The 21,994-nt window shown below is 40.0% G+C and overlaps 1 protein-coding gene across 2 annotated transcripts in view; it reads right to left on the bottom strand.

The window, feature by feature from the left end:
• Positions 1–1,292: 1,292 nt before the first annotated feature.
• Positions 1,293–21,994, bottom strand: part of Ubash3b (ubiquitin associated and SH3 domain containing B) — a 145,043-nt gene continuing 124,341 nt past the window's right edge. For both annotated transcript variants that reach the window (XM_046438658.2, XM_046438659.2), the window contains exons 7-14: positions 21,470–21,602; positions 19,735–19,855; positions 18,312–18,434; positions 16,520–16,612; positions 14,923–15,067; positions 9,389–9,495; positions 7,355–7,464; positions 1,293–5,812 (exon numbers count right to left, since the gene is read on the bottom strand). In XM_046438658.2, coding sequence (XP_046294614.1) covers positions 5,675–5,812; positions 7,355–7,464; positions 9,389–9,495; positions 14,923–15,067; positions 16,520–16,612; positions 18,312–18,434; positions 19,735–19,855; positions 21,470–21,602 — 970 coding nt within the window. In that variant the 3' untranslated portion in view covers positions 1,293–5,674. The remainder of the gene's footprint in view (positions 5,813–7,354; positions 7,465–9,388; positions 9,496–14,922; positions 15,068–16,519; positions 16,613–18,311; positions 18,435–19,734; positions 19,856–21,469; positions 21,603–21,994) is intronic.

The following is a 21,994-nucleotide window of genomic DNA, read 5'->3' on the forward strand; positions in this document are numbered from 1 at the left end:
ACATGTGTAGTTCTGGTAAAATGAAGTATTATGTTTCTTCAGAAGAAATGTGTGTGTGTGTGTGTGTGTGTGTATTTTTTTGGTCCTTAAACAACTTTCAAGAACAACAGCAGCAACACATTACACATTTTGCTGATTTAAGCTTAAACAAATCCAAAGTACATTGACTGATTTTCTCTGGATGTGTAAGCAGCCTTTACGAACATCACCAAAGGGGGAAATGAGTTTGGGAATCTGTCAGGCAGAGTATGACTGAGAACCAGCCAGAAGGCTAAACACAGCCTGGTCTTTTGTCAGACACCAACATTAGCTATTATGTTTCCTCAGGAAATAAACTATGCCAGGGCAGTAGATGGTTGTAATAACAATGAAAATCTGTATTCATATTCCCAGTACAAATTTGCATTCCAGGCTTATTTAAAAATCTTGTTAGCTTAACATATAATTACGTTGATTATAGATTCCATGGATTGTAGTGGTGGAGAACCTCAGGACATGCTACTCCCAAAATATGGCACTTAGATATAGGGTATGTTTAAAGCTGAAAGATTTGACACAAATGGCAGAAGCAGGAAGGTCCCTTTGACACCCCCTCACCTCCTGTCCTTCTCCCCTGAAGCAGGTCATAAAACCTAGGAAGGATTCTCTGACCTCCACCTGAAATAGATGCTCATGTAAGAGGTGTCCTCCCTATATCTGGCTGAAAGAAGCACCCTTATCTCTGAAGACAAAAGGACACTGGGAGGAATCCAAACAGGCAGTGCTGTTTCTCTAACTTCATTACCATTAGATCATACTCTTTATCATATTTCTTCATGGTTGCTCACTCTTCATCAAACTTAGCATCAAAATACTTAAGTCTAACAATTTCTTTGGGTCTTCATTTCCTGATGAAGTTTTCATATTGTGGAAAACGTAAATCTGTATGTTTTTCTCTTGTTATTTTGCCTTTTGCTAAAGGGCCCTCCACCATGAACCTAGGATTGTAGAAGGAGAGATATTTGGGGGCAGTGGAAGCATTTTGGAGCTTGCTTTTTCATTCATGGCTGGGTTTTCACCTCACCAGTCTGGATGACTCAGAGACTTAGTGCCTGACCAAAAGGGACCTGAGACCCTCAGAACTGCTGGAGCATGTTTGCCCTTCAGTCAATTAGCAGTAAGTGTCCCTCAGGCCCTGTGAGAGAAGAATCACACTCTTAATGGACACTTATGAAATAATAATGACCACAATAACATCTGAGAATAGGATAGGAATAGACGCCATTCAGAATTTAATATGAGATTGCTCTGGATTGACTGAGGACACAGTTTCTCTTTATTAAATCATCTATGAACCATTTCAATGGAGATGCTCCTGGAATGGAAAGAACTAATTACAACAGTGCCATAGCTGTATCAAGAGGGGACAGCTCTCAGCCAGGAAAGCATGTGTGCTTGGGTAGTGAACAAGAAATTTGGCAATACAGTTAAATGAGGTTTTCTTTTTTATAATTACAAACTTTTTTTAAAAAATAAATACACTTGAATCACATAGAAAAAAAAATGATACAATAGTTTTTAATAAATGAGAAAGAACTCAATTGCCTCCCCCAAAATAGCAGGTTTAGGATGGTCTATGCATTAACCAAAAGGCTTTGGGATCTTATTCCCATCTTGAGTGGCAATAAAAGAAAGAACCAGTACACATTTTTCATTACACATATGTATCCTGTACAAAGTCCATGAATAGTTGAACAGCTGCAAAATTCTGATTTTTGTGTGAGTAATGGCAGCTAAGTGGTACCGAATAAAATATTTGTAAGGAATGATTGCATATTAAGTTTGACTACTCATCACTATAATTTTAAGCCTACATACATCAAACCTAATATTACATGTATTTAAAATCAAGTTATTCTCTTTGCATTTAGAGGAAATCTTTTTCCCCCTTTCCTTGAATTTTCAGTATAACTAGTCACTTTCCAAGGAAAGTTCAATATGTGGAAGTATTAAAGAGAAGCAAATTCAATTTTAATCCTACATTTAAAAATGGAAAGCATCTGCCGTCACCTACCAAAATATCCCCCATCACCTTTGTAACATGAACATTAACCTAAATAGACGTTCAATCGCTCTTTTTCCTGCCCTCCTACGCCTGTCTCCCCTCCCTCTAAAGCAGCCTTGTCAGCCAAGCGCCTCTTCTTTCTCACACATGTGCTGGATTACAATTTAAATGCAAATCATTCCAGCCTCATTATCTAACTTCATGAAGACTCAGTACAGTTGACTGTGCTGATTTCTGTGAAAATTAAACGGAGGTTCATCTGTATTCCAACACATGCATTACTCAGAGTAAATTCAAAAGAGCAATTCACCACTACTTTTAAATTAAACACTGGCATTGCCAAGTGCCTAGGTTACGGAGGAACGCTTTCCTTTGACCACACAGGGAACCCTTTCTACAAAAGCAACAGAGATAGGAACTTCTCTTCCTGTAGCTGTTCAATTAGTTCCCAGTGACACTAGGTAATTGAAATAAGAAACTTCATTTTAATACGAATACAGCTAGTTAAGTGGAAAAGATACATTTATGGTAATGCTATGCACAACGGGAAGACAATCTATATGTGTCTGGAACACTACGGACAAGAAAATGATCAATGATGACTTACCAAACTGATATCACTCCAGAAGGTATATTTTTTATTTTGTTTATTTTTTTTTTTTTTTGCAAAATCATCTTTCAAATATAAGATAACTTTAAAACAATTCTTTGGTTAAAAGTATAATTAAAATAAAAAGTAGAAACTCCTCCAAGCCTTTCAGCCATCAGCTGGCTATTTAATTGGCCATTTAGATTCCAGGAATCTAAATGTGATGGGCAACACTGTAATCTCAGTGCCATACTGGGCGAGGCAAGAAGCTCCTCACTAGGAAAGCAGTGATGGCGGAGAGAGCCTGGGAAAACGGAGCCCTCGGTTTATGCATTAGAATGTGCCAATTATTCTAGTCCATGGCAGAATAGATGTGGCATTTTAAAACCATGGAAAACAAAGTCCTATCTATGAATAATACTGGGGCATTAGCAGATTGATGTGACACATTTGTAGAAGCAGAAAACGGTTTCAGATTTGTAATCCCAGATTAAATCCTTTAGTTAATTTCATTTCCCCTAGTTTATTTCAGATAACTTTCTACATTAAAATTTTTTTCTTTTGTATAAGAAACCATTTGATTATTCTTTTCTGGCATTTCCTCCCTTTTTTTCTTTTTTATCCTTCCCTTACAGGTCATTTATTCTAATAAGCATCAATCTCAGATCACAAAGAACCAGCCACAATTTCAGGTTGTAATGTCAACTTATAATTTTTGTAAGAAGATGAAATCTGGTAATACTGTTGTTTCTTTTATTACACATAGATTCAATATTATTTCTAAAGAATTCCTTAGTTGGAGTCCATAGTTAAATTTTTTAATAGGTAATTGTGCAAAAGAGATTTTAATGTGAATTCAGATTATTCAGCCATTTTGATAAGCAATTTGGATAGTTAAAGCAGGGGAATAAACTCTTTCTTGTACTCAGGGTTCTCTACCTAAATTATTCAGAAAATTGTTTTAGATCTCTGCTTCCTTTGGCTCAGGTAGGCAGTTGCCTAAGGCTGTGTCCGTATTAGACTAAGGACATTGGAATGCAGCCCAGTCAAACTGATTTATCAGGACATCATAGGACTAAGACAACTGAGGGAGATGGAGAGGATAACCTATTCTGAACTCTATTTTACACAAGTAAAGACACTGTCTAGGACACACTTCAAAGTGTCAAGGAAATCTGATGTGAAGTGTTCAAGCATATTCTGAGCACTCAAGCCCAGGAAAACCTGTGGTGAATCCAATAAATATTATAGACCTGATTAAATGGTGGATTCACTTCATTACAAATACCAGGGACACTACATTAGCTATAGTGTGACTTTTCTTTTTTAAGAACTGTAATGGAATATTTCCCTCTCAGTTATTTTAAGGTTTAAACATACTAATATGTCAGCAAAGGGTTATTTTTACGTCCAAAAGTTGATAGGTATTTGTGCAATGCTAAAAGAAATCATAATCTGTTTCTTCAAATGTAGAATTCGTGACATATTCTCTAAGTGTCTTTTAAAAATGCAACCAGAACCCTTTCCCTGATTAACACATATAGCCAGCAACCTTTCACTTCCTCTTCTTTCCAGGGGTCATCAAATTTCAATTTTAATTACCAGCATAGGTCTGTTTTTATTTGCCATATATTTTATGAGTCTGGGTTTTAAAACTTATTCTACAACATATATAGATTTGCTTTACACTATTGTTCCCTTCAAATGGCTGGGATTTCACTTTGTACACAAATTCTACACAATGAACTATTCCATACCAGACCATTGTCTGTGGCCCTAATAGTCAGCTATTCACACAATTAAATAGACATTGATCATTGATGTTTTGGTTTGATTGTCATTCATTTTTTTCTTTTAAATAAACTCCCTTTAAATATGGGAAGTAGGTATAACAAGAAACCACAGGATGTGGTTCTCTAATTTACTTCAAGTGGCCCTACCTCCTCTATATTTTAAATTACCATAGAAAAACAAACAAAAAAGGGACAGCACAAGTAGCAGTGCATTGTGACTGTCAGCATTGAGATTAGTTCCCTGACTTCATTATACATCCCTGGTATAAGTGGTGCATTTGTGGATGTTCTATTATGGTTACAAGGTACTATAAGTATCCAACAACCTGGCCCTTGGTGTGGTTTATAAAGATATTCATATTGCACAGAATGAGCTTCTTGCTTATTCAAATAATTTATTGAACATATTCTTTCAAAATGTCAACATCCTTAACTAGTTAGCATAGTAGCATAGTCTAGGGGACAAAGACTAGCAAATTTTGGTGATTTAGAATTGCTGTGGCTCATTAGACTATGATATGGAAATTCCAATTCTCTTTATAGTTTGCAAGCTTTCTGCACCTACCATTGAACATGTCACACGTATCTTCCACATGAAGTAAAAGCACATTGAGAGCAAAAATGCTTTGTTTCCCCATTTCACAGATAGAAGCAAGAAGGGCCAGCTGCTCTGGAGAAAATGTGGCAGTACCAGGGTAAATGTTAGCGTCCTCCAGCAGGTGTCTTGAGCCAGCAACACTGGTGTATGGAGTCTGCTGAGGGTGGAATTTGATGTGTGACCTAAGGACCATCCTTTGGGGGCATGTTTTCTAATAACCTTAAAAGGATTCCTCAGCTTTGCCTATCTTAAAAATGGAGTTCAGAAGAAACCCCCGCCCCCAAACTGCATTCTGGGCATACTCCTTCCACAGAGCAGGCTGGCAGCTCCTTCGGGGAGGAGTGAGGTTCCTTAGCCATGCATAGGCGGAAGGGGGACAACAGCATCTGCTGCAGTGGGTGTCCCTGTTTTGGAAGACAGTTCTCCAAAGCCTTGTTAGCTGGGCAAGAGTCCAGAGAGAATGGATTTATTTTCTCCCTGAATCATGTCTTTCTTTCATTTACAGTCTCATCATAAGAACTTGAAGCACGAAAGAAAATATGCTAGATTATTCTGAGCTGTCCATTTAGAATGTGGTATGGAGTTTTCCACTGTTTACTAAACACCCCAAAGACTTCTCCAAAAGGCCTTTTCTTCAATCCCTTTGTGGCTTACTCTTGCAGCAAGGTCTCTCTCCAGTTGAAGCCCCCTGTTGGTCCATGAGTCAGGGGAAGGATGGGGGGATCTGTTAGCTGCCATATTCCAGTTTCTCCTAGTTCTTCACAGGAGCAAAAGCCTAGGTATGGGATCTGAAGTTAAAGTAGTACAAAAGGAAAAATGGAAGACAGAGGGTCAATGCTTAAACTTTCACCTAGACACAAAGATATGACACAAAGTGGCTCTAGAACAGGGGCTTTGTAGAAATGTATCCTCTTCAAAAGTCAATAAACGACATGGATAGAGCTGATAAATGAGAGGGAAGAGTATTTACAGTGCAGCAGGATTCATCAGAAGGATCTATCAAACCATGAATCCCCTGCTGTAAGTTGTTTAGTTTATAGATTGCTGCTTGATAGGGTGGGAGACAAGAGAACAAAACATATAAAATATTCCCTCTCACCCCACTTTATTCACTTTGGATACATTCCAAAACCCCTAGTGGATGTCTGGAACCTTGGATAATACCAAATTCTCTATATGCTGTTTTTTTGCCCCACTATATGTACATACCTATAATAAGATTTGATTTATAAATTAGGCACAGTAAGGGATTAACAACAATAATAGATAAAATAGAATAACTAACAATATACTGTAATAAAAGTTATGAGTGTAGTCTTTTTCTTTCTCAAAATATCTTACTGTGCAGGATTGTATCTTTGGATTGTGTTTGGTCACAGGTAACTACAACTTCAGAAAGTGAAATCTTGGATAAGGAGGCTACCACGAAGCTGAGTTCCAGAAGTTAATCCCTAATTCCACATCAATCCCAAATTGCACGTCAAGTTAAAAAGGCACCTTGAACATTTCTTTTTTCTTTGAACATTTTTGAAATTGTACTTGAACTCAATGGCAAAGATCATTTAATTTTTAATCATTTGTTTCACCCTTGCTTTATCTTTTTTTTTGGGGGGGCACACATATCTTTGACATTCAAAGCAGAAGTTCTGCCCTTGCTATTATCAGTTGTTATGGCAATTTTAAAATATATTTTTGCATATGTGTCCAGAGCTACATTTATAATAATCCCTGCCCTCCAGCATCTTACAGACTAGTGGGGAGGACACATAAATAACCTGTTTAAAAATGAGAAGAGAGTTGCAATTGAGTTTCCTTTCCGGTGGCACAGAAAGGAAGTAGCTGCCTTACATGGTAGGTGACTGACCAAAAACCCTTTTTATAGGCATGAAAAGGAAGAATTCAGATGCACAGGTCAACCTCCTGGGGTTTTGTCTTGTTACTGGGTTTGCCTGTGGCCTGACCACCATCACTTGTTGCTTTCCTTGGCCTGCAGGCTTGCGAGAACCGCTCACCTAGCTAAGCTTTCAGCTGTGTTAGACTAACTCTCCTTATCCACTCCAAGGTCCCTCATTGCTTGTAATTCTTAGCTGCTTCCTAAATGTTAGCTCTGAGAAGCTGGAATTGTCGTTAACACATCTTTTTCTCTTACACAAGATCTAATAAAGTGCTTTACAGAGTCCCACTCAATGCATCTTGGCTGAGTAAATCAATAAGTGAATCTTCCTAGCTCAGCATAAATACATGCTTCAAATAATGAGCCAAAAGCCAGTCGCTGAAGTCTTATTAAACTACTAGGCACCATGAGTCCCATAAGTTCAAGACTGAATTACCTTTCTGACCATTTGTACGAAGTCCTTGGAATTCTGAGGTGACAAGCCCTGCAGCTGACAGGTACATGCTTCAAGGGAAGATGCATGGGCCACAATCAGAATGTTATTTCCTGGGGACAAAGGCAAAGAATGGGAAGGCCATTTCTATAAAGACATATGTAAACTTTGTAAATTCTGGAAGATTCATGTTCTGGGGAGGGATCAACATTCTCAAAAAGAAGACAAAACCAGGCAGAGTGGAGCAAGCCTGTAATCCCAGGGAGGCTGAGGCAGGAGAACTGCAAGCTGGAAGCCAGCCTGGGCAACTTAGACAGACCCTCAGCAACTTAGCAAGACCCTATCTCAAAAAAAAAAAAAAAAAAAAAATTACAATTTAGGATGTATGTAGCTCAGTGGTAAAGCACCCCTGGGTTTAATTCCCCAGCACTTCAAAAAAAAAAAAAAAAAAAAAAAAAAAGGCAATTTGCCCAGCCAAGCAACACTTTGAAAATTCTTCATGATTTTAAATAAAACAAAAACAAAAAAACAACTTTTTGTCTTAAAATAATTATAAACAACACAAAGAAATGGTAAATATTTAAGGAGAGGGGAAAAGTTAATCACCCTGATTAAATTATTATACATTGTATACATGTATTGAAATATCATATTGTAACCAATAAAACATATTTATTATATGTTTATTTAAAAAATTTAAAAAGGGGCTTGGAATACAGCTCAGTTGCAGAATACTTGCCTAGCATGCACATAACCCTGGGTTTGATTTCCAGTACCAAAATAAATAAAAGAAAAAGGGAAACAAATTTTTTTTTATAGAATTATAGATTCATCTACAGGAGGTTACACATACATACATATATACACACAATGGAGGTCTCATGAAGCCTTCCCTTGTGGTTACATTGTTCATAACCATGCTACACTATCAACTCTTGAGGGTTGTTTTTTTTTTTTTTTTTTTTTTTTTTTTGTGTGTGTGTGTGCTGGGGATCAAACCCAGGCATACTACACTATCAAAACCAGGAGATGGACACAGTTACAATCTGCTTGGCTATTTGGCTCACCAGGCAGTCACTGTGTATGAGTATATAGTTCTGTGTCACTCTCCCACGTGCATAACTGTGTGTAAGCACCATGAGAATCAAGAAGCAGAAGTCCTCTGCATCCACAGGGCCCCTGGGCCAGTCCTTCTAACACAGAGTGAAATGTTGCCACTAGAGAATTGTGAGCACTGGAGACCTCCTAGCTATTAGCACATGCTGTTTACCTTCATGGTAGTGAGCAGCTTATGAGTGATAACTGGAACAGTAGATGGACAACCATCTACTGTTGCTCAGGGCTATCTACTGTCAACATTTTTGTGCACATAATTATAGTTTTTGCTCTATGAATATAAATAAATTAGCTTGAAATCTATAGCCAACAGTCAGTCAGAAATATCATTAAATATTTGAACCCAATCTTTGGAAAATGTAACAGCAAACAGACTTGAGCCTTACATACCCTTCTCTTGGTGGCAGCATAGCTAATACATGTGTTTGGGTAGATGTTGCTTAGGGTCTTGCTAATTTGCTAAGGCTGGCTTTGAACTCCTGATCCTACTGCCTTAGCCCCCCAAGCTGCTGGGATTACAGGTGTGTGGTACCAATGTTCAGCTTGTGTAGATGGTTTTATATGTGAATGTCCATGCTCTCTGGTTAATTATAGGCAAACAGTGTTATTCTAGAGACCTTCTGGAAATTGCAATGGGGAGTCCTCTTGGTAGGGTGCAAGATGGCCAGCTACTATGCAGAATCTAAGTTATTAAATATAAGTAATTAAGTCTAGTGTGTTCCCCTGGGATTCCTACCATTTTAGATACTCAGAGAATATTACAAATTCAATGTCAAAGAATTTAGAAGAGAGCTAGAAATATATTTCTTTCCTATTAAGCAAGTCTGTCAAAGCAACTGCAAGCATCTTGAGTAGCCCTATTAGCCATGATAGAGAAATAGTGACATATTTAAATATGGAGTCCAAAATAATACCACCTACCTTTACTTTTACATTCACTTATAATTTCTTTTGTTACTTGGAAACTTCTATTGATATAAGTGTCATAGGATTCTGAAACCACTAGTTTGCTGACTGGAATGTGAGGTCTGGAACAGAAGAATGAACAAAAGAAATGAAAACATTTTGATCCTGAGATGAAGCAATTGATATTCTAAACCATTTTGTCAGGACTTTTTCTAAAGTTCCCATATATCTATCCATGTCCCTAGAAAGAAGGGAGGTAAAGAGAAGACTACTGCCTTTATAAAGACATGGGGTTGAAATGTACTAAAACAGATTGTATGTATGGTGTCACAGTGACCTGTTGAAAAATGAGATATTTAGTTCATGCTCTATGCACAGGATGATATACCCACAGTTAGACTACTTTTACTAATTATTATCATTGATGGACCTAATCATATACCTTATAGGAATTAAGGCGAGGTTAGATTAGGACAGGTTTTAAAAGCAGAAAATCCATCTGATTTGTGACCTCATAAAAATTTCCACCAGCCTTTTCCTTCTCTTTGCCTCTTATTGAAAAAAAGAGATGAGACACCTGGCACTAGGAAAAGCCCAGAAGACATAAAGAAGAGGAAAGCCCAATTTCTGGGCTTGAGGAGCTAGCTGTCTGTGTGGACCAAGTGGGGAGGTTATTGATGCAATGATAACTATGTAATCTACAAAGGCATTAAAAAGAAAGATCAAAATGCCTGACCTGGTGACCCAGTCAACCAATGCCCTTGGGCCCACCACCACCTGCTTCCACCTCCCTTTACTATTCAGAATTTCTGGGTTGTTTCTGGTCCATAGCTATTTATCTTATTCTTGAGTATGACCATGTCCTTTACTATTTCTATTTTCTATTTCTTGTTTTGTTTTTCATTGATGGGTGTTTTCTGCCTTGTGCATAGGTGGTAAGGTCTCAAAGTGATTTCACAAGGCATTTCCTTTTCTTTTCTCCTTCCCTCCCTCTCTACCTCTCCCCCCTTTTTTTGCTGGGTATAGAACCCAGTTCCTTCCTTCCTTCCTTCCTTCCTTCCTTCCTTCCTTCCTTCCTTCCTTCCTTCCTTCCCTCCTTCCTTCCTTCCTTCCTTCCTCCCTTTTCTTTGCCTGGGCATTGAACCCGAGCCTCACAAATGCTAGGCAAGGCTCTACCACCGAGCTACATTTGCAACCTCCATATGGCATCTTGATTTGAATACATTACTACTACAAATATTTACTGAAGGCTTCCAGTGTCAGGCTCTGTGCATGAACCCTGCTTACGTTTTTCAGTATAATCTTCCCAGTAATGCTTTTGTAAATCCCAAGTTTCTGGATGACAAAACCAAGGCTCAAAAAAAAAAAAAAAAAAAAAAAAAAAAGCCACAGAGGACTTGCTCAGACTGTTAACAACTCTGAGAAACTAGACTTGAATCTGGGCCTCAGACTTGGCCTGTGAGCAGATTCTCCACACTGGAGACCTTCTGACAGTGTCCTAGAAGGTCACCCTTCTGTGCACTTGGTCTTACTGTCAGGGCTGTAGTGGTTCCATCTGAAGGAAACCTGCCCCTATAGAACCTTCTCTTCAGTATGCAACAACCTCCCAAATCTCATCCTACCCTGAGCTACTAGCAGAGACAAATCACCACCGACAGGGCTGGACCTGCTTGTTCTGAAACAAACTCTCCTCTTCCTCCCTAACCGCACCTCTTATTCAGTTCCATTACCATTCACATCACTCCATGTCCTAGGAGCTTCTCTCTTCCCTTCATACTGCAACAATAGGCTACTTCATGAGTCTCAAGGAGTCTCTTCAAGGGTTAGACGACTTTGTGATGTGTGAGATTCATGTGAGTGAAGGCTGTGATACATGCTGGGATCGAGTTCCTCCGGATCAGTTCTTGCCTGTGGCCTCTCCCAGCACCTTGAAGTAAAACCTTTGATTGGCTCCTCTATCTGACCTTTCCCAATGGGTTTGGGAGGAAGTTGAAGACAGTAGGAACTGTCATACTGTCACACATGTAGGGTCCTGAACTCTCCTAGAGTCTGGTGGCTTTGAAACACCCAGTGGACCTGGAACTCAGTGCTCTACTGAACCACATCCCCAGCCCTAAATAAAATACATTATTTAGAGACAGGGTCTCACTGAGTTATTTAGTGCCTCGCTTTTGCCGAGGCTGGTTTTGAACTCACGATCCTCCTGGCTCAGCCTCCGGAGCCTCTGGGATTACAGGCATGTGCCACCATGCCCAGCTCCAGGTCCTTTGGGGGCACCTTTGGAACAGTGTTCTCATCAACTCTTTACTTCCCCACTGCTTTGGTTCAGGCTGTAGGGCCGACTTCTGCCTTAAGCCCCACAAAATCTTGATTTGCTGCCTCTCTAGCACTCTAGATCCATGCCCTCCTCCAGTCCCGTTTCCCCACGTGTCAGGGCCCTGTTCCCTGCTCTGAGCCTGCCTGGTTGGTAGGCATTTTGTTTTTCCTGCATTGCTGCACTGGCCCAGCTTGCTAAGTCTAGGGCTGCTTACTACACCCACCCTCTAGGCTGGTCTTGCCCAGGGATGAAGCTTCGGTATGAGTCACCAGTCTAGTAAGTTCCCCTAACTTGGCTTCCAGTCCCTCTCCCTCCTGTTCTCTGCTGGCCCCTGTTGCAAGGTAACAGGGCTTTTAAAGCTGAGTGCTCTCGACTCATACTACCCTGTATCCCAGGGCTAGCTTCTCTTCTCGTCACGGTATCTTCAATCCCTTGGGCTTCACTTACTTACTTCAAAAGTCCTGTTCATTTTGTCATCATTAATCTCATGGAGAGTTTAATTTGAGGTTGTATCTTTCACATACTTTAACTTTGTCCTTCTCATATAACTAAGATTTAGAGGCTTCATCTCCCTCCCCATATGCCAAACAGAAAATGGTTGAATTGAGCTGTGATTTGCTGAAAAGAAAAGAAGATTTGTAATAAGGACCATGTCCTGATTCCCAGATTCTTGGCCTTCATTCTGCTTGCACTGCTGATGGGGTTGTGCGGTCTGTGTGTACCTGGGTGTGTTTTTCCGAGTGCATAGTGGGCTCAGCTAGAGTGGCTTTGGAGAACTTTGTAGGTCAGCTTGAGAAGCCCTGCAGAACATACCAAGGAGAAACAGGACATGGATGGCCCAAGTAAGCCAGGATGGGGCTGGATGGAGTGTGCCAAAAGTCACCTCGCCAGTGTTGGCAGCAACTCAAAACTCTTTTCTGGCTAGATGGGATGATGGCTGTTGACATGGGGACAATGATTTATTGTGCCTGAAGGATAGAAAAACAGTGACCAGAGAAGGGACAGGACAAAATGTCAAGTGTGGTAGGGGATCAGATTGTTGATTTAATTTTATGATTTATTGATTTATTTTTGTAGTACTGGGGATGGAACCACTGAGCCACATTCCAAGCCCTTTTTATTAATTTTTTAAAAATTTGAGACAGGGTCTCACTAAGTTGCTGAGGTTGACTTTGAGCTTGCTATCCTCCTGCCTCCTCCTCCCAAGTTGCTGGGATTATAGTGCACCACTGCACCCAGCTTCAGCCTTTTTTATTTTTTTTTGTTTTGAGAAAGGGTGGCTGATGGCTCCACTAAGTTGCCCAGGATGGCTTTGAACTTGCCATCCTCCTGCCTCAGCCTCCTGAGTTTCTGGGATTACAGTTGTGTGCCAGGGTGCCTGGTATAATTTTATTTTTGAGGAATGCTAATTTCTTTTAAGGAAAGAAGATATACCACACAATTAAAGAAGGAGTTATCTGACATCTTATCTGCAGAATAAAAATATTAGGGTAGAAAAAGGAGATAACCTCTCCTACCTTAGCCAGAAATTCACATTGTTTCATTGGTGATTTGGGTAGGTATTTGAAATGAAAGTTCAACAGATATTACAAGAAAGAGAGCTAGCATTAACTTTGGTCACTTGTTCCAAATTCTACTCTAAGAAATATAAGTTTAATTTCCCATTATCATGATTGTGACTTCTGTCCTTCCTCAAAGAGAGTTTACATAGCTTTAGTGGATTTTCAATAGTCAATGTAACTGTATTATCATTAGTTGATTTTTTTTTTGGGGGGGGGGTTGGTACCAGGGATTGAACCCAGGGGCACTTAGCCACTGAGTCACATCCCAGCCTTTTTTTTTTTTATATTTTATTTAGACACAGGGCCTCACAAAGTTGCTTAGGACCTCACTAAATTGAGGAGGCTGGCTTTGAACTCATGATCTGCCTGTTTCAGCCTCTGAGCTGCTGGGATTACAGGCATGCACCACCACACCTAGCTCACTGATTGATGCTGAAGTATGCATGTGGATTTTCAACTGGGAGCAGTCTATACATCAAAGAAAAAAAAATGTCAGTACAGTTAGTCTGGTCTAATGGCAAAAGGGACAGAATAGGAATAAGAATGACTGTAAAGGGTACACAGTACTTGGTATGCAGAAATTGATCAATAAATGTTAGTTGTCATCATTATTTTTATGTGTGGTCAGTCACTATATTTATAACTTTAGGTAAGCCACTTGAACTCTTGCATATATGAGTGGCTTGCTGGGCTCAGGATGTAGTTCGTTGGTGGAGCACTTGCCTAGCATGTGTGAAGATCTGGGTTCCATTCACTCCTAGCACTGTAAAAAATAGGAAAGAAAAGAAAAGAAAAAAGAAAAGAAAAAAGTGACTTGCTCACATTCTAGGGTGATAGCCCTAACAAGTAAACATAATAAGGAAAATTATAAATGTTTTGGAAAATTAACATTGTCACCTCCCTTATTTCCCAACAAGCATCTGAATTATATTACCATTAGCTAGTACATGTTTCTGGAATGCAAAATGGTTTTGTTATTCCACTGAAACAAATATAATAAAGTCAGGAAAATCTGACATGGGTTGGGGTGAAGAATATAATTCACCCTATCCTAATATTAATGATTGGAATCTTTAATGTCCCTAGAAAAGCTCATCTATTAGGCAGTGCAGAAATGTTCAGAAGCGCAATGATTAGATTATCAGAGACGCAATGTCATCAGTGGATTCATCGACTGTATGCACTACTGGATGGTAACTGTAGGGAGGTGGGGCATGACTGGAGGAAGCAGGTCACTGGGCATGGTCTGGACTATATCTGGTTATGGCCCCTTCCTGTCTCTCAGCTTCTTGGCTTTCATGAGCTGAACAGCTTTCCTTCACCACACTCTTCTGCCATGATGTGCCTCATCTAGGGTCCAAAGTGATGGAATTGACCAGTCATAGACTGAACCTCTGAAACCATGAGCTCAAAATAAACTTCCTCTTCTAAGTTGTTCTTGTCAGGTGTTTAAATCACAGTGATGAAAAGCTGACTAACACACCTAAATGCAAGGTAATGCTGGCTTTTCTCCAGATTTGGTTTCTCAAATCATAGCTTGGCCTTCCCAGTTATGGACAACTACCTGCAGACTATGCCTGGCCCTTCATCCAATGGATTAGCCTGGTCTGGTGAGAGCATGGAAAGTGTTTCCACACAGGTTCCAGGAAGCAGCAGTTTCAGAGGGTTACCTGTAGGTTGTATCAACACTCAGGTTGGCTGCAGCTAACTCTGAAGGAGGTATCCACGCAGGTAATGTGCTCCCAGCAACCCATTTTGTCCACTCAAATAAGCCAGGCTCGACGCGGATCTTCAAGTGATTCTCTTGTTGTAAACCTTAGAGGTAAAATAAAACAAAGATGAAGGAAGTGCTATGATGTTCTCAGTGGAAAAATAAGTTTTAGGCCAAATCCTTACACAATTCTGTTAAAACAGTTATTCTTTCTCCTGGAAGGAAGTGGAAGCCTGTGGGTTTGGACAAGGCTTATAATTTTTGTGTTTTACTGACACATGAGTTAATACTCTGGCTGCACCTCAAGAATGTATGCTGGCTTTAAGGATGTTTGATGTCTGATTTCAGGACAAAACCCACAAATCATTATCCATGTAATTGGTTCAATTCTGTGACTACTGTAATTTCCTCTTTCCAAAATAAATTCCATGATTGTGTGACCAAAAAACTTCAGATATTCTCTTAGCATCCATTACTACACAATAGCTTTCATTGTATTTGACTATCATGTAAATTATTCATTTTTTTCCTATCAGAAAATCTAATGTTGAATATTTAAAAGTACCAGCACACAAATCTTAGATTTTATTGTAGTGTGATTACTCTCAGTAGGAATTGTCTCTGTTAGCTTAGCTCTTTTTATATTACATTTAGTCCAGTTTTTTCTATGCCAATTTAATATATAAGTGCTTCATCGTAGTGCAGGGAAGGATTACTTGGGTTAAAGAATTAAAGGCTCAAATATAGTGTCAAATTCTTTGCTGGCTTGTCCGTTTATGGCTCATTTGTTTGTTTAGCTTAAGTACACACTTCATTCTGTTTTCTTCAGTTTTCCTTTCAATGAAATGAAAATGGTGTACGTGTGTGTGGGTCTCTATAATGCAAAGTTCTATGGATTTTAGGGTAAAAGTTGAGTCTTTTTATAGTTTTTCCAATTAACTAAAGAAATAAGGATCGTTAAGATTAGAGACTCCCAAGAGTACTATTGCTGCTGTAAACAATTAGCAAACAACAGATTAAAGCTGGGTGAAATTATTTACTATGTAAGTGCAAAGAAAGAATCACTGATCTATAAGCTCTAAATATTTTTCAGTCCCACAATTTATCCAAAAGAACAGTCAGGTGAGGTGGTGCATGCCTGTAATCCTAGCAGCTTCGAAGGCTAAGGCAGGAGGATTCTGAGCTCAAAGCCAGCCTAAGCAACTCAGCGAGACCCTGTCTCTAAATAAAATATAAAAAGCGTGGGGATGTGGCTCAGTGGTTGAGTGTCCATGGGTTCAATCCCCCAAAACAAAACAAAAAAACAAAACAACAACAACTAAAGAGCTTTAAATTCTCAGGAAAATCATTATTGGCAAACTTTGTTTATCTGGTTATGCTGTCATACTATGATTTTGTGATTTGTGCAAGATCAGTCACCTCATGAAAGAATCTGCTAAAAATTTCAGATTCAAAGCTTATAATTGGTGAGTATCCCATAATGATAATTATCCTATGATAATTAGGTGCTTAGAGACAGAGGGATGGACTAGTTGACTTTCAATGGAGAATCTTACCTTTCAAGATATTGTGTGCAGTCTGAACGCAGCGTAGGGATGGGGAGCAATAGACATGGTCAATAATGGTGTTACTTTCTAATAAGGCTTCACCTGCGAAGAAAATCCGAGGAGAATCAGTCTGATAGATCTACTTGGCTTTCATTTGGTTGCTAGGAAGACACTTTAGACCTCTTTTTCCTACTGGGGGCTCTCATAGATCCATCAGTATCATCCTTGTTTCCAACAATCCCCCTCATGGGTGTTTGAATGAGAGGCCAAGCAGCAGGCAGGCCCCTTCTTGTCCTTTTCTTTCCTCCTCCCTGGTGTCAATGAGTTGTAAAATGTTCTCCTAGGAGGGACCTGGGAACAGGATAATGCTCTAACCTCTTCCTTATGAAAGAAGGGAGAGGATTAATCTTACTTTACTGTCACTGTGTGTTAACCAAAATCTCCATGGGTCATGTTCTTGCACATCAGAGATAAAGCGCAGCTGATACTTAATGCTTTCCTCATGAATCCACTTCTTTTCTCTACTAGGCAAGCTCCAGATGTCCTATTCCATGGCTAAACACTCCAGGTCACTCCAGGTGAACTGGGCTGGCATGAAATAATCACACAGAGACCGAGAAATACCTTTTTCTTTGTATCCTCTGACCTTAGGGGTCCATGGAAAGAGAGAAGGAGTACATGCTGAACCCTTTCATTGGGAAGAAGCCATTCAAATGAGGCAAGGGGTAGGATTACAAAGGAATAGGTGAGTGTAGCTCAACCCTGAGGGTGACACCTACACCTGGAGCCATGCCTTGCTATCTGAGCTGGAACAACACCCAAGTCACTATGAAATGTAGTGATTGGTCAGAGCCTCGTGCTTCAGGCCTGGAAGACGTGGTCATTCAGAGCGGCTCCCCACATCCAGACACCTTAATATGGTGGTCAAAGTCTTCTGGGAACTTGTCTTTATTAATCTTTCCAGTCTACCTCTTGCCCTGCCTCTGGAAACAGATGCTTTAGAAACAAGACAGTTTGTTTCTCCCACATTCTGGATGCTATTAACCTGTGGCTTTCTTTACACTGTCTTGCTACCAAGAATGCCCTGCTCTTCCTCCTGCTGCTTCTTTTTCCTCAGCTAGTTCCACTCCAGGTCACAGCTCACATCTCTTCTTTTACATGTATTTTGTGTGTGTGTGTGTGTGTGTGTGTGTATGCCTGCACGTGTGCGTGCGCTCCCATAATACTTGATGCATACCTCTATTACTCAGAACACCATGTGGTATGATATTTGTCCACATCTGTTGGTTTCCCTTAGAGTGGGGACTAACATGCATGGGTCCTTAACACCTAGCTTAGTAAATAATCAATACATGTCTGTTAAGGGAAAAAATAGAACAAGGCATTGCCTCTTCATGTCTAGTAGGGGATAGGCCTGCAAAGAGTTGACTGTCATCAAAGCATTGATTGGCTTCTATAAATTCAGCAACCCCAAGCTTCCCTCCTCACCCTTGCCCTAGTTTTACAGCTATGTTGGTAAATGATGCTGTCTTAAACTAGAATCTGACCTGTCTGCATAGCAGTGATGTAAGTAAAACATGCTTGACTTTTCCTATCATGCTCCTGAGTAAGTACCATGTCTTGTTCACTTTGGTAAACCAAGCCACTGTCCTGAGTTATGTAATAAATCCCTTTTGAGTAAAGGAAATAGATCACATATAGGGAAGTTACAGATAACCCCAGGAAGTGTCCTGGTATACACTTGGTACTCGACATTTGAAAAGGGGCCAGGAAATGCTATGTATCGCCCCAGGACACTTACCTACTAATCTTGCCTGCATGCATCCAAACACAGTGATTGGAGCATCTTTCTCATAATCCCGGAAACCACCACTCCGCTGAGGTAAGCTATGAGGCATGTTCAGGTTGGTGCGTATGTAGCGGCCTGGGGAAAATAAAAAGGTCAGACTTTTTATTTGAAGACGTCTTTTGTTGATCCTGGTACATCCTCCTTCTAAGTCAGAGTCTGAATTGAGTTCTCTGGAGCTGATGGAAAATATTGAATCTGACACTTTTTCTTCAGTAGACTGTCTTGGAACCCACTCTTCCATTCTGTTAATAGAAGTGACAAGAGATAGTTTCTAAGTGATGATAACAACTAGACATTCTAAGTAGGTGGACTTTTCTGACAGGCAAGTCGCTATCTTAAAATGCCATTCAATGAAAATGAAAACAGAAGAGACAGGCCTACTTTGCAGGACTACACCATGCTGGCCATACAGAGTTTAATGGAAGAAACTCTGGCCATGGAATCACTGTCTTCTCCAATGGACTTTGCCATATGACCATGGACAAGTAATTTATTCTTTGGTCCTTGGTTTCTCAGTTTTTATAGAGTGGGAACAAGGACACTTACCTCTTTCCTAAAATTCAAGACATTCAGTGAGGACTTATAGATAGCATGCTTTTTTCAATAGTATTCAAACCCATAAATAAGACCATGTACATAAATTGCATAGCTTGACTCTGCCCCCTAGAGGCCATGATAGGTATGCCAATGCTAAGCAGGCCAACCAACTACATAGAGTAAATCCCCCTTATAGGTAGGAGATGTTAGGAGACCACAGGGGATGCTTGAAATCACAGATAGTACTGAACCCTAGGCATCCTATGTTATCTCCTTCACGAACATGTTTAGGATAAAGTTTAATTCATAAATATGGCACAATAAGAGATTAACAATAATAACTAATAATAAAATAGTTGTAAAAACATACTGTAAAAAAGTTATGTGAACGTAGTCGCTCATAAAATATTATACTGCATTGTACTCAGTCTTCTTCTTGTAATGTGAAATGATACAATATCTATGTGATGAAGTAAAGTGAGGTGAAAGATGTGGACATTGAGACTTAACATCAGGGTAGTATGTAAGAACTACTCAAACATAAGCACTGTGATACTGTGACAGTAGATTTGATAGCCAGGCGAGTTATTAGGTGAGTAAAGGTGGGTATCATATATAATGTATATACCCTGAACAAAGGATAATCCACCTAGGCAGGATGGAATTGGACACTGCGATTTCATTATACTATTCAGAATGGAGTGTAATTTAAAACTTATGACTTGTTTATTTCTGGGGTTTTCCACTTAATCTTTTCAGACCATGGTTGACTGTGGTCAACTGAAACCAAAGAAGGCAAAACTGTGGGGAAAAAAGGAGTGGGGATTACTGTACTCACCTTTGGCATCAAAGCACTGGGATAACCAGTACTTTCCAAACACAACATCCATCCTCTCCCCATGCCGACACACAAAGAGGCATCGCTTTTGGGGCCCAGGCTGGCTGTTGACCCGCAGGGGCTGCAGAGGAAGAAAAGTGAGGAAACATGGCACTGTAGACCTGTCCTGGTGTCAACTGGGCTGAGCTCTAAGACAAATCTGCCAATGCATGATTTGGACAAGCCTCTTAACTGCCTTGGATTTAGGTTGTCCTGAATGTAAAATGAGGATAATAAGACTCATTCTGTATACTTCACAAGTTATTTTGAGGCTCAAATGAGAGAAATTGCAGGTGCTTTGTAAAATAAAAAGGGTCATGAAAGGCTTATTTTCACGGCTGCTGGTGCTATTTTTAGTGGGAGTAGCTTTTGGCAGCTACTAAAACATGAAAAACACATGAGTTACAGCTCCGAGGTGAAACTGGCCATTAATAAAGAGACTGTCATTCAGGAGGATAATTTTCTCCCCAAAAGGGATGCTTCATCAGCTTCTTCACTGCCTCACCTCTAAAATGTGGTAGTGAGCACACGGTCCCATGGAAAAAAGGAGCAGTCCTAGTGTTAATGCCTGTTTTACATTCAGTCTCTCTGCTCCAGCAGGGAGTTCCTGCTCTATCTACTCTAGTCACCATGTGAGCTCTGGTCTGACCATGTGGGCAGTTTGGTGTTCCCAGATATGGCTCAGGGAGGACAGTTGCTACTTCTCAATGATGAAATAGGCAAGTCTCATCGAAGGCATGTCCAAATGACTTTGTTTTGTATAAATGCTAGTGGATCTTTCTAGATGTTTCTACTTTCTAATTTTATCAGCTATTCCCAGTTTCCTCAGTGCTGCCAGATCCATGTTAGTTTCCAGTTGGTCTGACAAGGTTAATGTGTAGATTGGTGATGTGCACTTTCCCATCTCTTTTCCTACTCTTCCCTATTTCAAACCCAAGGCTCTAGTCTTAAGTACTCTGCTCTTCTGATCTCTTTTAAGATCTAATAAAACTGCAAAAAAAAAAAAAAAAAAAAGTCAGCGAGCTCAACCCTACTACTGGACTCTGTCAGTAATACTCAGCAATAGCTCTTGTTCTCCTCTTACCTCCAACCTGTCTTGGAAAACTTCTCATATTTTAAGCACACTCTTTTTATGGTGATAAGAGCCTTATTTTATTGTTTCCTTTGGTCATCACATTAACCCACAAAGCTAATATAACTTGGGTATTATTGTTATGTTAGGGATAAAAATCTCCTCTTCTCTATAGGCCAGACAGACATGCTGGTGGTCACTATTTGCACCACTCATCTGACTTTTCCAGCCTTGAATTGCTGAATATATTTTGTAATCTTTTTTTGTTTGTTTGTTTGCTTTTTTTTTGGTACCAGAAATTGAACTCAGGAATGCTTAACCACTGCGCCATATCCCCAGTCCTTTTCATCTTTTTAAATTTTGAGACAGGATCTTGTTAAGTTGCTTAAGACCTCATTAGTTTGCTGAATTTGACCTCAAACTTATGATCCTCCTGCCTCAGCCTCCCAAGTCACTGGGATTACAGGTGTGCACCACCAGATCTGGCTATATTTTATAATTTTGTGCATTTTCCTCTCCCCAAGAGTTTAGGGACCCTTTGGAGGCAGCAAGGGCTATGCTCATACTTAATAAACAGTGTATCCCCATTAGCCTGGAGTATGTGGCCATAACAAGCAGCCTTACCTGCATGGGCTGACAGATGATGGTGAGAGGCGTCGTCTCCCCGAGTCCCTGGTCTTCATACTGCCGTCTCTCTAACACTCCATCACCAAATGTGAGTGAGTTTGACGATGATGTATTTAAGATTGAATAAGAACTGCAAGGTAAGATGAGGAGGATGTTAACTACTTTTGCCAGGAGTCATTAGCACTTTTCCTGGGGGCCCAACGGAAGTGGGAACTGGCACATCACACTCTCTGGGTAGGACAGTGGCTGGGAAAGATGAGCATGGGGTCCCCATCCCTGGGGAGATTTTCTTTTTTTCAAATACTGAAGTCTCACAGTTAATAAATTAGGAGTAGATGGACTTCTGTATCCAGAACAGATGCATCCATCCTTCTGGGCAGGGATGGGGTCCAATGATTTTGTGCTTATTAGGATGCCACAGGCATGCTTGGCACCAAAGGCATGTTAAAGAATAATGAGTATCAATTATGTACCACTGTTTCCTGCTATTTTTCTAGTTCAAATGAAATAAACAATTCCCAT

The sequence above is a fragment of the Marmota monax genome, unplaced genomic scaffold (genome assembly GCF_021218885.2).
Source record: "Marmota monax isolate L192 unplaced genomic scaffold, Marmota_monax_Labrador192_F-V1.1 WCK01_AAM20220418_F8-fsc00081, whole genome shotgun sequence".
Lineage (NCBI taxonomy): Eukaryota > Metazoa > Chordata > Mammalia > Rodentia > Sciuridae > Marmota > Marmota monax.